General features: G+C 37.1%; 2 protein-coding genes across 3 annotated transcripts; one reads left to right on the top strand and one right to left on the bottom strand.

Moving 5' to 3' along the window:
• Window positions 1-1531: 1531 nt before the first annotated feature.
• On the top strand, window positions 1532-18342 carry LOC139962197 (RNA-binding protein 10-like). Of its 2 annotated transcripts, none has more exons than XM_071962181.1 (21): window positions 1532-1729; window positions 2353-2476; window positions 2737-2832; window positions 3300-3369; window positions 4477-4550; window positions 5997-6080; window positions 6895-6955; window positions 7109-7150; window positions 7680-7904; window positions 8198-8262; window positions 8569-8674; window positions 9052-9107; window positions 9795-9911; window positions 10457-10576; window positions 11631-11807; window positions 12457-12654; window positions 14131-14187; window positions 14729-14971; window positions 15660-15751; window positions 16630-16759; window positions 17531-18342. In XM_071962181.1, exons 1-21 carry the CDS (start codon window positions 1653-1655, stop codon window positions 17669-17671), a joined length of 2355 nt encoding a protein of 784 aa, XP_071818282.1. In that variant the 5' UTR covers window positions 1532-1652; the 3' UTR covers window positions 17672-18342. The 2 variants fall into 2 exon arrangements, with proteins under 2 accessions (XP_071818282.1, XP_071818283.1); XM_071962182.1 differs by having other exon boundaries at window positions 1533-1729; window positions 12457-12600.
• Window positions 18343-18453: 111 nt separating this feature from the next.
• LOC139962200 (large ribosomal subunit protein mL46-like) lies at window positions 18454-23658 on the bottom strand. The gene is made up of 6 exons (XM_071962186.1): window positions 23536-23658; window positions 22698-22908; window positions 21979-22115; window positions 21486-21628; window positions 20011-20148; window positions 18454-19380 (listed from the first exon to the last, which is right to left on the bottom strand). Exons 1-6 carry the CDS (start codon window positions 23630-23632, stop codon window positions 19219-19221), a joined length of 888 nt encoding a protein of 295 aa, XP_071818287.1. The 5' UTR covers window positions 23633-23658; the 3' UTR covers window positions 18454-19218.
• Between the last annotated feature and the right edge of the window lie 25 nt (window positions 23659-23683).

Below are 23683 nucleotides of genomic sequence, written 5' to 3'. Positions count from 1 at the left end.
ATACTGTGGAGTATTCCCATGTCTTGCGCAGCTATTCTAGGCCAAGCATGCATAAGAGCTAATAGGATGTGTGTCGCTAAATGACAGGAAAATAACAACTGAAGAAGTATGAACATTTTGCAGTACAAACATCTTAAATATGTATTTATTTATGTATGAATGAACCTCATGATGACTAACTTTTGTAAATTAAAATACTGCATGCCGTCAACACAAGTTTTCATTCATTTAGGCTGGTAGTAGAGTCGTAGCAATAGGCGGTTGAGGTGATTCATTGAACCGGCACCCCAATGTCCAGCGTCCCTGAGGCAGTGGCGTAGCCAGCTGGGGGTGGGGGAAGAGTCCCCCCCCCCACTGAAATTTTTGGGGATGCGATGGGCGACGGTAAAAACTCAAAGGGAGCAAAAAAATATCTAAATGTACTCAAACCTGGGGGGTGAGGCCAATATAGGGAAAATACTAAAGAGATGTAAAGTAACGTCACTTCAAGAATATGCTACTTGTATAGGCCTATATATATTTTTTCAATATGTGATATAACCGGATGGTAATTCGACCACGCAGGTGCACACATTTTAATATTTTCCAAAAATGGTAAAGTTTTTGTACCAAACAAGGAAACTTTTAGTACACGAATTTAGTTAAAAATATTGAAATGATAGCACTTTTACATCTAAGCCCTTTTCCAGGGCTCCCCTTATATACCTCCCCCAGGTCGGTGATCCACCTCTATGTGCCTGAAAATGGGGAAAGAAATTTGACTTTGAAACCCCCCATTCCCCCCCCCCCCACACACACACACACACTGGCACACACCAAAAACTGGATATGTGGTTCTTGGTTCTATATAACTAAACTTCACCAGTGGATCACAACTACCAGTCATGTTTTTTTTAAATAAGTGTCTCCGTGCCTTAGTATGTATTATTTCACAAATAACTTTGATGTAAGTGTGGCATATATACGGGGTGACCGGGGCATATTTTCTCTTCAAACTTAGTTGAATGAAAAACTATACAACATAAATGTAGGGTGAAAATGTGGAAACGATGACCATTTTGCATCTAATCCCCTATATAAGTCATCCAAACCAAATTTATGATGGGGTAGATAATACCCTTCTCCTTGGACTCCCTCCACAGGACGGACATCGGCAACAATTGTGCACCCACAGAACTCGGTCTACGGGTCTGGTGTCAACTACCTGTAGGTACAGTTAAGATGAAGTCTGAGGGCGAAAAGGACCACACTCTCACTCTTGAATAGGGACCCCTGAAATCGGTGCTGCGCGTCACTGTAAACAACATCACATGAAAACTGTATTTTGCCCTAAAGATTTTTCTATGGGATCGTCAGTATTATACCCAACTGGCGCTGGCTGGCACAACTAAACACAATGTACGCTATATCCTAATACGGATTATATAAAATATATGCTCTCAAATAAACAGTTCATATTTTTTGTAATGCTCCAAGAACAAGTAGCGTAAGATAAAAGTTATTGGAAGTTACGCATGCGTTCTGTACACGCAATTTGTAACGTTTGCGTACACAGTTAGTACACACATAGGAAGTAGACTATTTTTGACATTGTAACCAGCTCATTTACTGAAGAAAATTATTACTTAAGACGAGTGAAGGTCGTACAAAAAATGGAAGAAGAACGAAGAGGTTATGATGAAAATCGAGAGGAATCACCTCGATCTCATAGAGATGAAGACAAATACAGGTAAAATTGACTTGATATTTTTTCTTCCCTTGTTCATAACATTAGGTTCCTCTTTTCCATCCTATCACACAAAGTTAGCCGTCGGGTACGCCAACACGCCATATTGATAAGTAAGATGTAGGGTAGGATGGTACAGTACACGGTTTTCGGTAACTTCGCGATGTTAAGCGGAGAAATGTTCTTTTAAAAGGTCAAAGGCAATAATGATGTATTTGACTTAATTTTTGTTTTATCCACCAGCTACTTTAACATGATTCCACCATTACTTTGATCACATTCTACCTACAGTCATACAGCACTCACAAACACACTTGTCACTTTCAGAGTCACAGCGAAGCAAAAGTTCCCTAACTTCACACATGCATAGGTTAAATTTCATGGTATATTTTCGGTTAATGGATGAAGTAATTTGAGAAAGTGCTTCGTAATGCATACTTAACCGCCTTAGCTTACATTGTAGCTGCTTCCACATTGCATGTTGGGTAGGCCTGAATATAGCCTCTGTTTCCCAAGCTGATTCTCATTTGTTTCTTTCTTGCGAGAGAGTTAGTGGCAATCCAGTCTCACTAAAATAATATATATCGAAACTGAGAGTTTTCTTTCTTGTCATCTTTTCATTACAGGGAAGATAGAAGGTATGATGATAAAGATGGCAGAAGAGGAAGATATCGTGATGAAGACAGTAGAGATGATGAGGACAGCAGAGATAGAAGGAGACGGAGAAGAAGGAGAGAAAGACAGGATGATGTAAGTTCATCATGGACAAAGCTTACTACCTTTAATTTCATGTTTCACATCTTGTAAGCATGGTTCTTTGGGCTATGTAGTGGTATGTTGTGTACAAAAGAAAGTGGAGAGTTCTATATGTTGTTTCACAAGATCCAGTTTTTAATAAACCACTGATGCACTTGAAAGGTACATGGTAGTGTTATAGCCAGGTCGTTGATATTGAGTATCTTAAACTGAATGCAGTCCAATGTTAACACTTTTGCTATTGTTATTTTCAGAGAGACAGAAGAGATGACAGGCATCGCCATCCTCCAGAAAGGCCTTGCAGGGTCATTGTTCTTCGTCAGCTCCCGCTTACAGTGGATGAGGACGAGGTAAGTTACATCTAATAATGTTTGTAACATTTAACAGTATATCTGGAAATAACATCTATAAAACAAACTGCCAAATTCTGGTTCCTTAGTTGCTAAAAGTACCTACATGGAGTTTTACACCATTTGATCATACCAAATTGTGTCAAGACCCTGGTCATTAGTATAGGTTTCAATCAGGTTTCAATCAAATATTTAAAAAAGCACTTAAATATTGCCTTAAGTGTAAGTAGGGTACCTTTAACTTCTTAAGCATATTTGAGGATAATATTGTGTCTCTATCATAGTAAGTGGTATATAGATACAAAATGTTCAGTTTCTTAAAGGGAAAGAGACTGCTTCCCAACTGGATGTATCGCTATCACTTCACATGTAATATTCAGGGAATAAGTAAGTGTGCAGATTATCACTTCTGGTTACTGTTGTGAGCAGGCTCAAGTAAGAGAGCATTTTCTTTGCTTCATTTCCAGATTCGTGCTGCTCTTCAAATTTTCGGAGCCCCGGTTAAAGACGTACGCTTAGTGAGACATAAAGAATCAGGTAAAGACAAACTTGACAGTTCCCTCATTATACAAGTGAGGTACCTAAAGAGAGTCTGTTCACTGGCGGCCAAAAAATAATTGTGAATTTCTTGCAAAAAATATTATTGCAGTGGGTATTTTTTAATCCATCTAAAATCACACACCTGCTCCCATTTGGCAGATGAGATTTGTCTGTCGACTAAACGCAATTGATTACTGAACTTCTTCAACATGGTAGTTGTCTTCTTGGGATGAAAGTATCGTGCCTTGTGAAAATTGCATCATCTTTGGCAACACAGAAGCGCAAATAGTGAAACTGGAGCAAATCAACTTTAGATAGTTTTTTAAGGATACACACCAACATTAACCAATAGTCTTTGTCCACAGGTGGTGACACCATTGGATGTTGTGCAACTCTCATCACATATTACCTCCTGTACAGTTTGATAGGTCCTGGCATTTCAACAAATTTCTAGATATGCTCTTGATTAATTCAAATTTTCAAAGTTTAATGGCACTTAGATCTGGAACCTCACAAGTATTGGCAAAACATTGACAGTTCTGAAATTGACATTATAAAGAGGAAGAAAATTTCTCTCATTTCCTACTTCATCAAGTGCATTGGGAAACAAACCTTTCCTCATTGGAAAATGGACGAGAAAGCAACAAATAGTGAGTGTGATGTTCAAGGCGAGTACTAGGGCAAAGGTTGGAGGGTTACTGATGTAGATTATAATTGTCAATGAAGGCTTCATTTTGTTCAAGTTTGAAAGTTGATAGACCTTTGTAACAATGAGATAGTTGGCACCACCTTGGGTAATCGTTTGTGATGGGAGTTGTCTGTCAAATGACGTTACAACAGGTAAGAAACGGTAATCATTGTCAGTAATAAAACCAAAGAACAGATTGTAGTGCCGAAAAATAAAAATGCATACATCGTCTGCCAGTGAACAAATCTCTCTCCCTGTCTCAACCAATGCTAAATAGGTTGATCTGATTTTCACCCCCCCCCCCAACCCCTGCGATATCTCAGTTTTTTGCGGTGCACATTGTATTTTAATTTTGTTAATTTTGATATATAAATGTATGCATCTTCAATATCCACTTGCTCGCCTCGTCCTTCTAGGTGTGTCCAGGGGCTTTGCCTTTGTGGAGTTTCAATTCCTGCCCGACGCTCAACGATGGATGGATTCTAATCAGGTTCGGTTCTCGAACATCACCAGCGTTTAGAACAAGTACACGTATCTGTATTGGTGGCAGAATACTAGCTTTAGCTGCCTTGTATTTTAACATTCTCGCAAAAGAATTTGTGTTATGTATGTAGTTGTAACAGTTCTTTGAAGAAAAAAAAAACAGTTCACCTGCTTAGGAAGATACTTTTAACAAAGAAGTTAATGCAGAGATCCCAGTGTTTGATGAGTGACATTTCTTTTATACAAGCGGTTCTTTGACGACAACAGAAATTCAAATATCGTTCAGGGTTCAACACAACAGGTATTTTATGGAAAGAAAGAACAAATACAGACCAAATAAGGTGTCCTCTGTTTAAAGTCAGTAGCTTCAAACGTGGTCATGCCAGCCTCTCTTTAGGAATAATTGCAGTATTGTGTCATCACACTACCTGATGTCGTAAGGAAGTATGATTTGATGGATGTGAAAGGGATTTTAGTTTATGTCTTTGCTGAGTATGACTGAACTTTGTATGTAAACCACAAGAAAAGACTGTGTACTTAAAGAAGGAAACTGGAGTAACGTTCAGTTGAACTCTTAGTTTTATTAGCAGCCAAAAAATTGTAATTCCTTTCATTTAATATGAAGAAATTTCATGGAAATAAGGAAGGCAGGGTAGTGTCAGAGAACACTCTACGTCTTAACCCTTCAAGTATTATTGCAGTTAACAAAAGGCTTTATGTTAGGCTTGTGAAGGGTTTCTTATATCTGAACTCAATCCTGCTGCAAATATCTATAACCCAATGGGACTATTGAATAACTATAAAAAAAGGGGTCATTATACTAATAAGAAGCTTGTATCACATGTAATCCATTTTTTATTGGCATGGGTAGCTCTGTTTCATGCAAGGTAATATTTCTCTCCTCTCCTGCAAACTAAAAAGTCCCTATAAACCATTTTTGATGACCTGGACTACTTAAAAGCCCCCTGTGACCCATAAGTTTAAAGTGAACAAATAAAATTATTTTGAATGGTATAACAAGTAAATATTGCTTCTGACCTTGAGAGCTTGTCACCCTCTTCCTCAAAGTACCTCTCTCATCGCCCAATGTGTCTCCCTGATCATAAACATTAAAATAAGAGGAACAGCAACACACAAACTTGAAATATTGGTCCAAGGTTCTTCAGAACAAAGAATTTTCTATTTTGTACTCCGATTTATTACCTTGCATTGAAATTTATAGCAAACCCTCACAGTGCGACAGTCTTGCATAAGAAAAAAAGGTTTTTTTTATTGTCTAGACTTTTATAAAGAATGCTTTCTCTGTCTGTCTTGAAAAGATTTCATAATTTAATTTCATCACAAGCCCCACAGTGTTGTCACTTACACTTGTGGATGACCCGTTGGATCTCAAGGTTACCTCACCTTGCTCATGTTCTGGTTTTAACTTAAGCATTTCCTTATTCTTGAACAGGGCCAGTTGTCCATGGGTGGCCAGAGAGTCACAATGAACTACAGTACATCACGAGACAGAGACGATGATTGGTTTTGCTCTCAGGTATGTTGTTTTGTTCTCTGAACCTCCTTTTCAATTTGTAAAATTGCCAATATATATCTTGTTATTTCATAATTGTCTCTGTTGAAGAGATTTCAAGACAAGGTTAAACAAAGATTTTCTTTTTTTTTGGGAGGGGTGGAGGGAGAGAGGGGTATGAATGAAAACACAGACTTACCATAGAAATAAGTGACTTAACTCATTTTACCTATGTAAGTACTCAAGTGTTTAGAGATAATGTTTAGTGACTTTATTCCAGTTCTGATAATCATTCAATTCCTGAGATCCTGCCTTATGTCATATGTCTGAATATTGCCGTAGTGCAGTGGCTGTTAGTCCAGGTCGTAAGCATTTACACAGGCAAACTTAAGTGCTTTGGGATTGACAGTTGATTTATAAATCATCGTGCAGCAGTGAGTTATGTAGTGTCCACTTTTTGTGTAGCAAGTTTTTGCGAGGTTTGTGAAGTTTAGTTCCTTTTAAAAGCACATAATTTCTTGGTGTAGAAGGCATATTTGCATCGATTTTTGGACATGTGATTGAAGAGGACCTTTCCCAAGCTTAGTGTGGGGTATTACAGGTAACATGGAAGCAATGATAATTTGCTTTGTTTTACTCTCACATCAAGTCTTATATAGGTAGGTGCTGGACTTCACCTCTGGATATTTCTTTTTCCTAAGCAAAACATCTCCCATCTAAAATGCCATTTATGAATTGACAATCCTACTTAAACCCAAAATGACATTTTAAACAATAAGTAGTGAATTTAATGGCATTGATTACATGACCTACTTTTCCTCTCAATATCCTTTTATAGTGTGGTACCCATAACTTCAAAAGACGAGGCTACTGTTTCAAGTGCAGCATTCCAAAGGAGGGTGAGTTTATTTTATGGCAACCATTTATTTATGCACCTTAAAAAAAAACAAATTCAAAAAATTCCTAGCCTTATGAGCTTAAAAGGCAATGGTTAATTTGAGCCATTATTGTATTCACATTTCAACTGTTGTTTGTTCTTTCTCATTTGACAGAATCGGAGAGATTTAGTGAAATCAGCAGAGTGCCCACGAGAAGTAAGTTCACAAAATTATATACTTACTATGATAGAGTCGCAACAATGCATTCTATTTAGAGCTAGGTGTGTTATGATTAGGTCATTGAGTGTTCCAAGTCTTTGTAATATGGTTTCAAATTAGAAATGTGGAAATAGTTGGACTGTAGTTTTTGTAGCATTTGAAAGGGAAATTCAGAAATAACTCATAATTTATAGATTTACATCTCGTTTATTGTGTAGTTAGACATGGGTCTGGTTTGTCTGGCAAGGCCCAAGAAAAAGAATATAACTTTCATTGTATGGATAGTCAGGTGGAAATCTGTTCCTTTCATGCTGAAATTTGGCACAGATAGGCCTACATATTTAGGGATGTTTGAAGTTCTTAGAAAAGGCCTGTGTAAACTTAGTTCCAAAATTATTTTCACTCTTTGTTAAGTGCACCCACCACTTTGTATATATGTTTCTCTTGATTTGAATTTTTGGGATAGTTGACAAAATTGCTACTCTCGTGAATTGATATTATTCTTGGTCTCCTTTTTTTTTCTCAGCACTTTTGTTGATGGGTCTTGATGCAACGACCTTGGAGGCGACAGTCCGTAAGGAGTTACTAGAAATTACAGCTGTGGATATGAATATTCAGATAGTCCGTGACCCTGTGACTAATGCTTCCAGAGGGGCTTGTTATGCTGTCCTGGCAACATACGAGTACAGTGCCCAACTGTTAGAGATACTTAATAACATGAATCCACCTTTCATGATAGATGGTAAAGCAGGTGAGTTGAAGTAGCTTGATAATCACTTTACAGTCCTTGCCAGTTGAGGAACCAAATCATTGTCTGCCTCTAACAGATGTTTAAAGAGAATATCTGAAGGGATCTGTTAGTCATTTTACTTTTGGAGTATATAATTCCAAAGCAGCCAATGCAATTTGCCAGTCACAAAACTGTTGGACCTTGATTTTTGTCTTGCTGTAGTATTGGATTATCGCATGTATTTTGAGTTATGTTAAAGTTTGTTGTTTTGTCTCTTTTGGTTAACGTCTCCTTCTTTGCCTCATTCTGTTTAGTTACGGTACATTACTGTCGAGACAACACAGACCCCATGTATGCAAATCAACAGCAGTGGGCAGGAGTAAGTATTAAAGATGTTTCAAGCAATGACTTGAATAGCTGTTTTTAAGGTTTTTAGCAATTGGGAGGAGACCTTAACATTTAGTCTATGATGAGTAATTGCTTCAAAAGTGGAGCAGTTTGAAGCCTCTGAGGTTTGTCTCATAAAGTGCTGTATCCTATGTAAAAAATAAAAACAACTATATACGTTCATTCACTTGTATAAAAGTTTGCCATTTTGCGTAGTGTTTTGCCATGCGATATGGGATAAATTATTCCGTGCTTTAGGATCTTATCAATTGATTAGTTATCTTCTTATATTTGACAGAGCTCAAGCTACGATTATTCAAGTTACTATCAGCAGGGTCAATACAGCGGCAGTTACGACCAACAGTATTACAGCCAAGGTGAACAACGGACAGGAGATAGCAATGGTAGGAGTAAACATGTACACATTTCTGTATGTCGTAAGCATATTTAAGTAATAGCAGTAAAATGAGAAAAAAATTATAGTCTTGTGCCTAACATGAGCAAGATTATGCATGAAAGAATTAACTCATACATATAGTGCTGTGATATCAAATGCTTAGTATAATTGTTTTGAACAATACAGCAAAGATGGGCGATACAGTTTTCTGTATAAACGAAATGCTCATGTCTAACTAGGGTTTGTCACTGGCAGCATGTTTGTTCAAGTTAGTATTGTTCATTTCCCTGATGTTTAAAATAAAATCTAGTTGGGGGAGGCAGATGAGAATCTTTATTCCCACATTTGGTGTATCATTGGTCTCTTGCTTTGTTTCTTATGCAGATAAAGTAGCATTAGCTCAGGAACAGGTCAATGCAGCCAGAAGACTGCAAGCTCAGGTGAGTCATTTACTGTTGCTACCTTCACTGTAGAAGTGTGAGTAGAATGATCTGGTATGTAGACAGCGGTAGTAAGTTTGCATCATTTTCTTTTCAAGTGCAGCTGGACGATCGAGTTAGTATAGCAAAATGCTCATTTGTAAACCATACTTAAAAAATACTTTTCCTTATCAGTTTTGGTTGGGTAGAAAATGGTGCAAAACATTTTCACAAAATTGATTAGAAAATGCTTAGAAGCTGTAACACAACATTATGAGGTTTCAGTTGTCTCCACATCTTGGTTAAAGTTGAAACAAGGCATCTCTTCTGGTGGTGTTACAAGTAAAACCATATAGCACCAAAGAATCGTCATTATTTTATTTGTTTCTACTAAAATTGACACATAAAAGTTTGTGTGTGGCAATTTATCACCAATGATGTTAGTATGATGTTATGAAGAGTGTGTTAAATTAGCCACATCTTTGAGGACTTCTTCACATATGAATTGTCCAGAAGCATCAGCAGTATGGTTAAATTACATATATATTTCATACTGTCAAGAAGATCTTTATGTCTGAATTGTCCAAAAGCATCAGATATATCATCATGTCAGTATTGTCAGATTACATAAATATTTCACACAAATGTTAGAGATAATCATCATGGATATTTTGAAGATAGATTCTGTTTTTCCTGAAATCCTGGCAGATGTCAGATAATGGAGGAAACAGTAGTAAAGGAAGAGGCAGGACAAAACATGACAGTATATCAGAGGATGACAATAAAAATGAGGAGAGAAGTGAAGAAACTGGTGAAACATCAAAGGTGAGACGAGATGCTTTGGAAGAGGGCAGGATTTGATTTTCATGTCGTCAGGGTTAGATCTATCAATAGATCTAGATTATAATAACGAAGAAGAATCCATGTTTTACTTCAAAAGTAATAACCATAACATAGGTAATGACCTTACAGACAGAAGATGATGTTGAATATGGAGTACTGTAATATTTCTTGAAGGATTCAGCAATTTCTGATCTATATATAGGTCTATAGGTTAATTACGCATCTACACGACTCATGGAAACATTCATCAATGTTGTCATTTTTAGGATCTTACAGACGGAACGCTATCATGAAACAAGTCTTCGATCTTAGGATTTTTTTTTTATTCCTTGCCTTGAGCTTCTTTGACTTATTCATTAACTCTGTTCTTGTTTGATACAGTTGATGGTGTTTTAATTTGTGTGTCTTTTTGTGTATGCTAGCGGTCACACACATTGTTATCAACAATTTAGCTGATGCTGAGGTCCATAGTGAGTTTGACAGTCTAAGTGGTTTACTAACTGTTGTATTATCGTTCTCCCATGCAGTCTCCAGAGAGTGAAGCTCAGCAAACATCAATACCAGATACCTCCCAGTATCAATACGATGAGACCTCTGGGTATTATTACGACCCTCAGACCGGCTTGTATTACGACGCAAGCTCACAGGTAAGTCCTAGCAACTCTTATGTGTGTATCATTTCATTTCTTATTCCAGTACTACCATTCTTGGTTACATACCGACAGCCTGTGGCAAGTTGGTTTGTGTGTTTAGTATATGTTTAGTATATGTTTGACACCGTAGCAAGTGAACAGTGAATAATGGCTATCCTAAACATTTTGTCACATAGACACATTTTCATTGTTGATCAATTGCAAATTTGAAACTTTTACTACTGTTTGTTGTTGTTGTTTTGTTATTTATTATCTTCATGTGGAATGTAACTAGCTAGTCATGTTGTAATGAATTTTCATTGTTATGAATATCTATTGTCCAAATCATCTTGTAAGGCGACCGACATTAGTACCAGAAGTCTCTGCTGTGATACAGTGTGTAAAATAAAAGACATTAAAACCTAAGGTATGGTTGTTGTACTTGAAGCTTGTTTTACTTCAGAGAAGGCCGTTCTGTCTTCAAGCTGAACATTTTGACCCTTCCCTGCACGTGTCTTTCCCTGCATAGATGGAAAAAAAATTGCCTCAGTCTGTACCATTTTACCATTAAAAGATGATTGGCTGTGACCATAAATGATTGGCAGATAGTTAGCTCATCAAATTTCTGTAATTAGCATTCTCAAGAAGTGGGTAAAGTTTTATCAGTATTCATCAACTTATATCAGATAACCTATATAACTTATTTCGAAGTTTGATAAATTTGACAGTTTGTTGTCCAACAGCCTCTTGTACTTGATTATGATAACATGAGACATAAATATAGCTCTTTTCAGAATTGGGGCCAAAAATGGCCACTTAACAATTCCCTTTGCCAGTGGCTTCTTGATTGTAACATGCTGGAAAACTATTTTCTCACATGGCAAGTAACTTCTTGGGGCCATCGCTCTGATTTCAAATGTGAAATTTTCTTGATGATATCTGGATCAGAAAGCAATGTATCTAGTTGAGGAAAGAATTCTTTTGCCATAATCTATTCTTGCACAGATGCATTATGAGATGCATTGACGATTGGTTGACTGATCTTGTTTCTTTTTGTTTATTGGCGCAGTATTATTACAATGCAGAGTCACAGAAATATCTCTACTGGGATGCCAACCAGCAAACCTTCCTACCTGTCCCAGAGAGTGCAAGCAGCAACCCAGATGGTACTCCCAACATGATGGATAGCTTTGAGAATAAAGAGAAAAGGAGGAAGGAGGAAGATAAGAGCAAACTCGCAAAGAAGGTAATTGACTCGTAATGTAGTAAATGATCACTAAATACAATTAAATGATATATTGGATATTATTTCTTTTTGTTATAAAGGAGGATGAAATTTCAGCTATAAAAAGTTACAAGTTCTTTTAAGTAATCATCAAAAATTCACTTTTCCCCTAAAACAGGAATAACAAAAATAATGGAATATTTGTAACTTTTTTCTTCCCTTTTTTTGCCCTCTTCTAATAAATGATCCTGTGATCAGCAAGTAACCACCAGAATATCATTTGTCATAGAATATAAAAGTGACAGAAAACTTGAACACATTTTTATCATGTCAAGGTGGTTCTGGAAATGTATTAGGCTTCCCTCCAGATGTCCAGATGCAAAACACATTTCAGTGCCTTTTAATTGTGAAAACACTCTTATCTGCATGAGACTGGCAACTGCCAGTTTCCTTGTATTGGAATGATGTTTTTTTCAAGTAAGAAGGGAGGGGGGGGTGAGGGCAAGCAAACACCTATCCCAGGCCAAGCCTTGGATTCATTCTGACTAAAGCACTGGTAAAGACTGTGGGAACAAATGTAAGTTGACTGGCTATCCAACTAGGATTCAACCACTGATATCGCTGCTGCATGACTTTGTCTTTACTAGTTTTTACTACGTTGTTATTTCAGGTTGCCAAGGACATGGCACGGTGGGCAAAGAGCATGAATGATACAAAGCTGAATCATAAGAAAGTAAATTTATTTTCTCCGTCATCCAAAGAACCATTCACAGATGCCTCTGCAGATGCAGGCTTTGCTATGCTCTCTAAAAGGGTGAGTTCTTGCGAGAATTCAACAAATTGTGTAGGACTTGAGTTTGAAAAGTTGGTAAGTAAAGAACGTTTAAACTTGAGGTTGAAATCCCTCATAACACAAAAACATGTGTTCAAGGGTACAAAGGTCTGGTTTTGCTAGGACTCATGGTTCAATGTTCCTTTCAAGGGCACTGACAAACCCATCATACACTAGTGCTGATAGTCGTAATCAATTAATCGCCAGTAGACGCAATTACACTTTGGAAGTGTGATTAATCACGCTCAAAACCCAAGTTGCCATTACTCGACTACAAGCTAGCACTACACATAATCTGCTTTTCAAATATAGCCTAACCTATCAAAACAACACTCCAGCAGTTTGTCAGCAAATATATACAGGTTCTCATAATGCTACACTAGTACTGTGCTGTGTTAAAAATCGGCAAGCACCTGCTCTGGTTAGATTCATGCAGTGCAACATTCAGTTCTAGCAATGTTTAATCATTGCACAAATTTGTAACTTCTTAATCTTTTACCATTGCCAAAGTATTTGTCATTTCTTCACACATGTTTTACTTCATTACTGGCCTGGTTCACATTTATCGGATGTCTGATAGAGTGTGTCGATTGCAGTGTAGTTTCATTTCAATGTGCAAAATATGTGCCTGCTATTGCGTTGGGCTATAGACTAGCCTAGAACATTGAACGCCCTTCTACAGAAAACTCTTGCATGCTAATTATAGCACCGCTACAAGGTGTTACATCTCTGCATGTTTGCTGTTATTAGTGCTAGTAGTTGTAGTATTCAAAAGTTTTTGATTTATTATGAATGATTTTAAGAAACATTGTAGATTGAAAGTTGTTCACAGTTTTTGATTGGTAGATGTTTTAACATGATTTAGACACCACACGTTAAAACACAAAAGAACAATTAAAGACACCATGCACCATGGAGAAAGATTTGTTTTGACTATTTCTGCAATGTAAAATGACAGTGATGACGTCTGTCTGTAACCGAGTAATCGCGAGAAGAACTATGCGATTAATGGACTACAAAAGAAAGAGTCAACTATCAGCACTATCATACACTATACTGAAAGTCAATGCATTTTTTTTTCAATACTAAGCCTCAAGATGATATTCAGACCGGACATTCCGTGCCTTGAATTATATTATGAGCCAATTGGGATAGCCACTTGCTGAATCTTTCCAGGTTGTCTAGTTAACAGAAGTGTCATGAAGTGTCTTCTTGGATGCCTTTAATTAGTGAAGAGGTCATGTCAGGACCCTAAATAGAGGGATATAACAGTGGTTTCTCAATTTAGAACTAGGTTTCAGTTTTGTTTTTAAGTCAAACATGATTCAAAATGGAAAGAAAATGCCTCCAACTTATTAAAGGACATGAAATAGCAAGAAAGTAATATGCATTGTTAAACTTTAGGCTACATTAGAGTGTTGTGTATAGTATAATGAGTCAAATGAGTGATATCCTTTTGGACTCGTTGACTCAGAATTCTGTTCTTTTTCTTTTCATTCATCCTTGCTTCAGGCCGACCCAGAGGAAACCAAAGCAACTGTTAGACAAGCTATGAAGGATGAAAACGAAGTAAGCATTTGATGATTTGAGTTTTGATGCTAATATTTAAAATCATCAAGAATGCAAAATGTATGGGACACAGTTTGTTTGTAGTTTAAGGAAGGGAGATGAGTACACAGTTTTAACTAAGGAAAGAATTCCTTGCTCACATGACACGGCTTCGCAGGCAAGTGTGGAACATGAAACAAAAGAGAAGTAGCATCTCGTGAATGTCTTCTCTGTTTTTACCTTCGTCAAGTGTACTTCTTTGCTTTGTATTGATAGAACCCCATTTTTACTCCAGTAGACGGCAGTAATTCCCTCAGTACCAGCTTTAACTTTGGGCAATAAATACAATTACAGACTGTTAAATCATTAACACATCATACAAAACCCCCTTTTAACTTACTGACTTTCTGTCATTGCATTCATTGCTTCTTGCATTGTTGATCAGATGGACACTCCATCCAGTGTTAGCTTTCTTCCTTTAGCTTCACAAGTTGTACCTGGTGATGACTCTTTTTGAAGTATCATCAGTTCAATCAATCGATGTATCTGAATTTACTTTCAGTCCATCGTGGCCTCCTATGGTGGTGGCAGCGACAGCGAAGAGGAACCAGACACCAGTCCCATAGACGCACCGAACCATGTACAACTCACAGACTGGAACAAACTCATCTGTCTTCTCTGTAAGAGACAGTTTCCTTCGAAGGCGGTCCTCAATAAGCACCAGCAGTTCTCAGACCTACACAAACAAAACCTTGAAAAGCTTGGCCTTAAGGCTGGATATGGAGATGATGATGGCAGTATGGAGGTAAGACTGCTACTTCAGCATTTGCTGTATTCACCTAATCTAAAATTTCTCAGTAGTTGACCAGTGGGCCAGATTTGGCTCACGAAAGATTTGAATTACGCCAACAAAAAATGTCAGCCCAGAATCTAGCAATGATCCTGTATGCGGACCCTTCTGTCCTGAGGCTTAAGCACCCTACCGGCCTGACCAGCACATTGGTATACTCTCTAACCAATCTAGGTGTAGTGAGGTTTGGTTTCCCTCTAGCCCTTAGCTCCAACCAAAGTTTCCCTCTGACCCATTCTAGAAATTTGGCTGAAAATTCCCTTCGATAAGCATAGCTGTCTGCAAAACTTGTCCATTTAAAACATGCTTAAGATAACTTGAGAGAGAGAAAGAAAACCTTGAATTTGTATTGATCAGGTGTTCATGTTAGGAGAGATGCATGGTCAAAAGATACTGCTCAAGAAATAATGCTTTATATTTTGCATAGTCAAATACCACAATTACTGTATTTGTTGATACATAGCATATACACTATCAATATATTAAAAGCAACAAGAGCTTAAAAAGTTTGTATAGTCTGCTTAGACTATCTTGATAAAACTATTGTGCTGGTTTAGATCAGCAGTTGAAACAGTGAAGAAATAATGAATTAAAATGCACTGTCAAAAGGTAGTTTCATTGTTTCCTCTACTTTTTTAACCAGATGAAATACAGAGATAGAGCAAAAGAGAGGAGGGATAAATTCGGACCATCAGAACCACCACCACCAAAAAGGCGCTACCAGCCACCTCCGGTGTAAGTTTAACACCAGTTCTCAAGTTTGCTCAGCTCTAGAATCGATTGCTTAAGTTTTAGCGCACTTTCCAGTACCCGATGTGGTATGTTAAACAGACATGTACAAGATGCAAATAAGAGTATTTCTAAAGGAAAAACAAAGTCATTTGAGATAACTGGTGAACACTCGTACTGGTGTTCACCCACAGTTGCTTCCATAGTAATGTGCCAGACAACTGCCTGTCAGCTTTCTTGCAATGTCTAATCTTAAAGATGTTAAGTTGTGCAAATGCTGTATGTTTAGTTTGTTGCTGCATAGGTACAATAAAAGTGAAGTATGTTAGCCTGGAACCATGCCTGCACATGACAAGAAAACTTTCCAATAAGGTGTTAGATCTTCGGAGGTTCGCAAACGTTATAGGATAATTCCCCACCAACTGGAATCAACATTTAACAATTTAGAAGACGGAGGGGCTTAAGTTAGAAAGGTTGGAAGTTTATAGTCTTATATCATGGCCGATGGCCTTCTCATACAACTTTCAACAGTAACGCCCTGGTCACTGGTAACCTGTCAAACCCACACACTCAAGTGCACACAACTCAAACTCTCACTTCCAGGGCACATCATCTATGAATCCACTGGGAGACATCCCAGGGGGGTACTGCTGGTATCTAGTGGATGTAACTGTATACATAAGTTAACTCACAGATCTCAGTTTTATGAATAGTGTCTGCTATCTATACCTTGTGAACTCTTTCCTTGCCATTCATACAGGCAAACATATCAGAGTTTAACTCGTCTTAGTTGCTCTTATATTTAGTTATGCTAGAAATGTCACAATCAGTCTCTGTGAGAACACCTATTTTTGAATCGTAATTTCTATTCTTCTTACCCTCAGGCCAACAGAGGAACCCACAAAATTTGGAATAGGCGAGGACAATATAGGTAACAAGATGCTGAAGAACATGGGCTGGAAGTCTGGTTCTGGGCTTGGCAGGCAGCGACAGGGAAGAACTGGCATTATAGAGGTAAATCACAGCTATCTTCTTGATTTATGGATTTTATTTAAATAAAGCAAAAGATTTGTTAACAAGTTGTTTAGAGTTGTTAAGTGCTGTCATAGTAGTTAAAACAGATCACTCTCAAATTTGTGGCATTTTGAAATACTTTGATCTCAGCTGCCAGTTTTCGCACATGACTGCAGTTTATCAAAATAACCAAACCCCACCAGTTTCTCCAACTCATTGACATTTGCTAGCTAATCACTCATGATTTAAGTATGTTGTTTTCAAAATTCATCCAGGCCAAGGTGATCACTGATTTTAAGAAGTTTTTCCTCAGGTGTCATAAGTTGTTATTGTTTCTGGGGGTTCATTTGAACTTGCAAAATTTCTAAAAAGCACTGAAGATGATCAGAATGAAAAGCATAATATGGGGGTGGGTGTAGGTTTGGAGAGACACAAAAGTTGTTGGACAGAGAAGCCTTTGATGTATCATACCCTAAATAGACAGATTAATGTCAAATAGCTAGGGCGAGGGGTAGTAAGATTGGTTTCAATTCACAAACCTGTATGTAATTTTGGATCATCAAGTGTTTTGGAGGCAAAATGATTGCCAAAATGTCAGTTTGGCAACTATTCTGTTTCTGCCTGATTTATAGTAGATTCTCAGCTGCCAACTCCCTGCTTCACTGCCTTATATTGTTGATATTGTTGTATGGTATTCATCCAGTGGGATTGTGTTATTTCTAGAGAAATATCAAGTCCTTTAACATTGATATTTGTTTACTGTCTTGGCAGGTTGAAAGGCGAGCTGAGGGTGCTGGTCTTGGCATGAAGGGAAGTCGCAAAAGAGGCACATCAGATTCATACAGAGTGGCCGTTAAGCAAGCAGCTCAACAGAGGTTCAAGGAGATACAAGAAGCAGAGCAGTTTAATTGATGGATATCTAACTAGATCCAAAAAATGCAGTCTTGTTTCCTCTCAGGGATATTTGTGTGGGATGTATTGGCCAAAAATGCAAACGCAACACTAAAAGCTGAATACTATGAGACTGTACCCACCACTAGGTGATAGTTATCCATTGCTTTAACAGTGGGTGGGTTGTTCTGGTTTTCTTAGAAGGGGAAAGGAGGTTTGTGGGTGTGGTGGAACTCCCCTTCAAGGATGATCATGGATTTTGTGTTATCATCTGTCAAATTCACTTAAGTTATCGCAGTTCTTGAGGAATGAATTGGAAAATGGATCGGATGAGAAATCATATCTTATTTATTTGGATTTTGTTTGGATTCGTGTATGAAATTTGATTCTTGTATTAGCCTTTCCTATGTTGTAGCAACAGTCACAATTGTATTATGTTAATTACAATTTTTTGCTTCAACCTGGTACTTCTTAGTAAGGAGTAAAGTGAATAGGAAAGTGTATATAATATGGATTGTCATAGAAGTACCTGTCACCCTTTTTTGTGCTACCAGTGCCATAATATCCTGAATGAGGTGTGAAAAGCATAAATGAAGTTTAATGAAGGGCAGGTATGGCAACATCCAATATTGTTCTGTTTTGTGTAGAATGGTGTAATATACTGTACAATAAAAAGACAGACATAATGAAAAGCATCTTGTTTATTTTTATTTTCTTTTATTTTGTATTACTTTTTCTGAAAATGAACACAATGAAAGTGTCAATGAGTGAACCTTAACACTCCTTCATTAGGTTCCACAAGAGATACATTACTGGGAAATAATATTCAATACAGAAAATGTTAACACAAGCTTGTTCAGCCAATGTTAGTTACCCTTCCTGCATCATCATAGATGATTTGTTGGAAGAATAACCTTACAGACGAGTCCAATGTTTTTATGGTGGTCAGGTATGATCAAGTGACGGATATAAACACAGAATAACATTGTGAACAAGCCTCAGTTGATTCTCCAAATCAAATCAATAATATTTACTACTCTTAATGACAGAACCAGCTCTATAGTGTGCATATAGTGAGCTTCAGTATCCCTCATGACTGCTCACTTAGTATTCTGTAAAAACGGACTTTAGTGAAATGGTCGGGCCTTCAATCAACCCTATTGGTCAGTATGCAGCAATCGTTTCTCTCTGGATAAAATTCTAAACGACCCAACATTTACAATTGGTTTGATGAATAACAATGGATGGGCAATCTTATGTGAGCTTCCACTTGAATTGTAATGAGTAGCTTACACTTTTATATGATTGAGCATAATCTGAAGCCTTGTCTTGATGTGGCATATAGAATCATGTCAACTGTTTGGTGACTGACTCGCAATAGAAACTTTACTATCAAAACTTGACTTTGAAATGACATTCAAATGAGCAACAGTCTGCCTTTGACAATTCTGTCACAGTTCTTGCAATCATCTCACCTTCCAAGTTACAATTCCTTTGGTCATACAGCCCATTTGAATTGCTTGGTAAGTCTTTCTCGAGGGTGCATAGCTTGTAAATCCACAGTGAATCTACAACGATACAGGCAGTATAAAACTTTTGATAGTGTCTGAATATCCTTTGATGAGATGGGAGTCTAGTTCCTCTCTAGTTACCCATTTATATTCAGAAATGCCAACATCTGGTCTTTGCATAAAGTCCCCTTGCATTAGTTTGGCTTTGAAGAAGAAAATCTGTAAAAGAATGACAGTTGCGGTGAACGAAAACGAAAATGTTATTAGCTCCTGATCCAGGAATAAGAATCAATCCAGATTGGAGATCTTACCAGGGTGACATTGATTTCAAATACACATTTGGAAATCATTGTTTACCTGTAACATAAGGGCATTTCTGCAAGTGAATTGAAAGACTATCTACCAACATTCATTTGAGCGACGCTTAGGAATTTACTATTCCAAATTGGTTAATGAATTGGAATAATGAGGCATCATTTCAGTTCATTTTAAATTTTGGAAGTGTTTGCCATCTATGACTATTGTTCTTCTCGTAAATATTTTTAACAATAACTGTCAGCTTCTCGACCTCTAACAAAATGAACAAATGTAACAAATTAATTTTCTGATGCAAGTAAAAAAACAAATACTGAAAAAAATTATCTTTCATGATACTACTATGATATATCTTAGTCAACATCCTGTATCAAGTTAAAGCACAACCAGAATAACTGGGCATAGGATGGAACTATCATGTGCTAAAATACCATTGAAAAAAATTAACAATTGCTCCTCACAAAGATATCTGTGGTCAGTCAATCATTAAATAAATCATAAATAGGAATTGCTCCTTGTTAAATGTGATCTCACCTTTGCTCCTTGTGCTCCTATTTTGTGCTGGATATCCTCAGGATATTTATACTTGTAAACTCCCACTGGAGCATTTCCTACAAATTTAACCTTCATCCTGTTTTCTATAGTGCAAGCATTCAAAACCCTCTCTGCTGCCTGTAATGTCCAAGAAGGCAAAGATACTTAGTAAGGTTTTTAACTTTACCATGACCCCAATGCAGATATCAAAATAATCAGTGCAGATGTGCACAGGATCTAAAGGTGGGAAAGTTAGGGCCAAACTCTAAATCCCCCCTCCCCCCACCTCACAACTGACTAAGGTGGGAGCATAAACCTTTGGGAACATATTTACTTTGGAGAGTTTGTCCAGGACTTACTCGTGATAGGATATTTCAACATAACAGATGGACAGTGTAAATTTAAATGATTATAATCTTTCATTTCTCATAGTAATGTTAGCATTATTGTACAGAAAGTTGTTAAATCTTTAACTGGGGCAGGATTAGTTACAAAATTGAACTGAGGCTCATGGCATCAACTTTGTGCCAAGTTGCCAACCCTTGCTGTAGTGCTTTACATTCCAAGCCTCTGAGTATATTTAGACCTCTACAATACCTAATCATGCAGTGTGTTACGTCTTACAAAGTGTCAGGCTTGGGGTAATCGTAATCAGTAATCGTAATCGATTACAATCGATTACATTTTTTGAAGTAATCGTAATCGTAATCGATTACTTTTGTGAAAATTACAAAGTAATCGTAATCGTAATTGATTACAAGGGCAAAGTAATCGTAATCGTATTACATTTATGATTACAGTGAAATTTGAATGAGAAGGGCAAAATTAGTAGAAATGATTAAAACTAATTCTTACTATTGGCTTTTAGTGTGACCAAAGAAGTGTTCCTGCTTCTAGAATTCTCTAGCACAATAAACTTATACTAAGAAGTACTGGGGATTTGATCGCCATATTCAAGGATTTTTTATCACCTGAATTATTCTGTTCAATGCTGCCTCTCAGCGTTCACAATCCTTTTGCATACACAACTGGTTGTCTGTTTAATTGTCCGTTTAAATTGTATTTTTTACTGGACTTATGGGTTACACATCTTAAACATGTTAAGGCATAAATGTGTAATGCCTGGTAGGAATTGTAGATATACTTCCACAATTTTGTCCTTATATACTGAAAATGCCCTTCCTTTGCCCTATTTCATTGCCCTATTTCCCGGCAGAGAGTTATATTAAACAGATATGCAGAGGATTGTGCAAGAAACCACAATGTAATCGTGATTGTAATCACGATTACATTACAATGTAATCATAATCGATTACTTCAACTTTAGGCTGTAATCGTAATCGCAATCGTAATCATACATTCTCAAGTAATCGTAATCGTAATCGATTACATTCATATGTAATCGCCCCAAGCCTGCAAAGTGTTCTGTTGCACGACTGTGCCTGTTTTTTACTACATATTTGCCGAAAAGTTACCTCTCTCATTGATTCACCGGTATCCCGGTATCCCTGCGGAAGAATCCATAACGTCTTATCCCCAATCTTCTCTTTCACTAATAGCACCAGTTTGTCAGCTAATTTCCGATTTATAGATTTAGTATCATTCTCCTGGTCTGCACCTAGATCGTGAAAATATAAAAATTACATCGTCATAACAGTAATATTCATTTGAAATTCCCTCTAAATGAGCTACTAAGCACAATCATACATACTATAGCTCCTTCTAAGCAAAATACCACCTCCACTGCCACCAGTAACATTTAACAAATTGGTCTGCACAAGGCACCTTTCATTAGTCCATTAACAGATAGATATCACGATGTATTAATCTACCACTTTACCACCTCTTACTTTACCCTTATCTCTAAAATGTTTTAAAAAATTCAATATTATATAACATTTGTTTGGATCTCTTGCATAAAGTACTGAATACTTTTAAATTAGTCAAGGTTCACTAGATCTTCCATACTTGTTTCTCTTGGAGCAGCTTGAAATTGTTTCAGCTTTTCCAGTGCTATATCCTCTAAATCCAGCGCTGTCATGACTTCACCATCATCTCCAGCCTCTTCTTCGAGTTCCCCTTCCTTTCTCTTCTTCATACGATCCCTGATACAGAAGTTGATGAGACAAATGTCAGATTTTTTATTTTTAATTTATCCATTATCTCAAGTACATAATTCTTCCCAAGCAAAGATATGATCATTGATAAAAACCATGATAACTAGCAATGGTCTGTCTTATTTTTAATGGTTATGTATTCTGTCTCTTTCACCAGAATGTTTGGTAAATTCATGCTTCATAGCATTGAAGAATTTACGTAGGATAATTGTAGATTTGCACTTGCACCCACTCTCATATGAATTGAAAGTTATATAGCATTCTTTCTATTGGATGCATTCTATACACAGGTTTAGCTGTACATACTTAGATTCTGGGCTTTGTTGGTTAATCATGTTCTCTTGTATGGATCATGTTGAAATTGCAGTGATCCCTTAATGATATATCCAATGAGACTTATCTCGGGTCGATGAGAAATTAATGTTGAATGTGCAAAAAATATGTTGAAATGTTGATATGAGCAGAAGAACTTAGAGATTAGTCTGGGGTATATGGTGGACTGTATCAAACTGCCTAGGGCTCTCCATCTGCTGGTACATTTCAGTGACATATCAAAATGACTAATGGTACCTATCCTTCCTGACTTGAATCTCATGGTCGGACAAAACGCTGGACTCGAATTCTACCATGTTGCACATTTCTTTGAACTCTTCTTCAATGCTGTTATGAGTCTGAGAAATTACAGGATAGCGTTCTACGCATACTCCACTCATCAGTTGCCATGGCCTAGTTTCTGTATCTGATGAGCTGCAAAATCTGCATATTTGATGTTTTGGGAATACTAGAGAAACAATGCAAAGAAGGAGAAATTTACTCTGCAACAGTATGATTGATTGTGGGGATTAATCCACACTGTGCTATTCAAGAAACTGTTAAACCTGTAAATCGATTAAAGATTAAAGATCAAATATCGTAGTACAACATGGGTACAGTCTCGTGGTGCTTGTCAAACTGAGCTGTCTCCAGTGAAATGTGTATTGAAACTGGAAAGTTTGACAAAGTTCCTTGATCAGAGTAAATGGAGACAGAAATGTGCACAAGACTTTTTTTATAGCTTAGGAACAAAATTAGGACATTGATAACAATAGAATGTTCATAAATTTTACATGAAGCAATTGCAGAACACTCTGCAAATTGCTAAAATGGCTAAGACATATCAGAAATTGAAAAATAATAGAATAACAAAAAGCATGGCTTCCAGGAAAACTTATAATAACTAGTGTAGTACAGTACAACAGCACATAAGTTCGTCGCGGAACCAGTACCTAGAGTAACTAGGTAGTACCTAGAGTAACTAGGTAGTACAGGCACAACGGGCTATTCAACTTATGCATTGTTTTCACTTAAGAAACACAAACTTGAAAGTTGGCAACTATAATCCTAACTGATCTAAACTTAAGAAATTTACCTAGGTTATTCTTAAAACACAGAGAGCCTTTCATCTTATACGCTGATTGTGTTAAAGCCAATATTCGCAGGTATGGGAATCGATAGTGGGCAGCCATTTTAAAAATGAATTTGTGTTAACCCAGGTACAAAAATTGTGAGTACTCAGA

The sequence above is a fragment of the Apostichopus japonicus genome, chromosome 20 (genome assembly GCF_037975245.1).
Source record: "Apostichopus japonicus isolate 1M-3 chromosome 20, ASM3797524v1, whole genome shotgun sequence".
Taxonomy (NCBI): domain Eukaryota; kingdom Metazoa; phylum Echinodermata; class Holothuroidea; order Aspidochirotida; family Stichopodidae; genus Apostichopus; species Apostichopus japonicus.
The sequence above is the reverse complement of the archived record's forward strand: the minus strand, read 5'-3'. Positions and strand labels throughout refer to the sequence as shown.

Coding starts and splice junctions, on each gene's coding strand:
- LOC139962200 (XM_071962186.1), bottom strand. CDS start 23,632: ATGGCTGCCCACTATCGATTCCCATACCTGCGAATATTGGCTTTAACA. Junction 22,909..23,535: donor GTGTTTTAAGAATAACCTAG/GTAAATTTCTTA, acceptor TTGTTTCTCTAG/TATTCCCAAAACATCAAATA. Junction 20,149..21,485: donor CCGGTGAATCAATGAGAGAG/GTAACTTTTCGG, acceptor TGGACATTACAG/GCAGCAGAGAGGGTTTTGAA.
- LOC139962197 (XM_071962181.1), top strand. CDS start 1,653: ATGGAAGAAGAACGAAGAGGTTATGATGAAAATCGAGAGGAATCACCT. Junction 2,833..3,299: donor TTACAGTGGATGAGGACGAG/GTAAGTTACATC, acceptor CTTCATTTCCAG/ATTCGTGCTGCTCTTCAAAT. Junction 15,752..16,629: donor CGCTACCAGCCACCTCCGGT/GTAAGTTTAACA, acceptor TCTTACCCTCAG/GCCAACAGAGGAACCCACAA.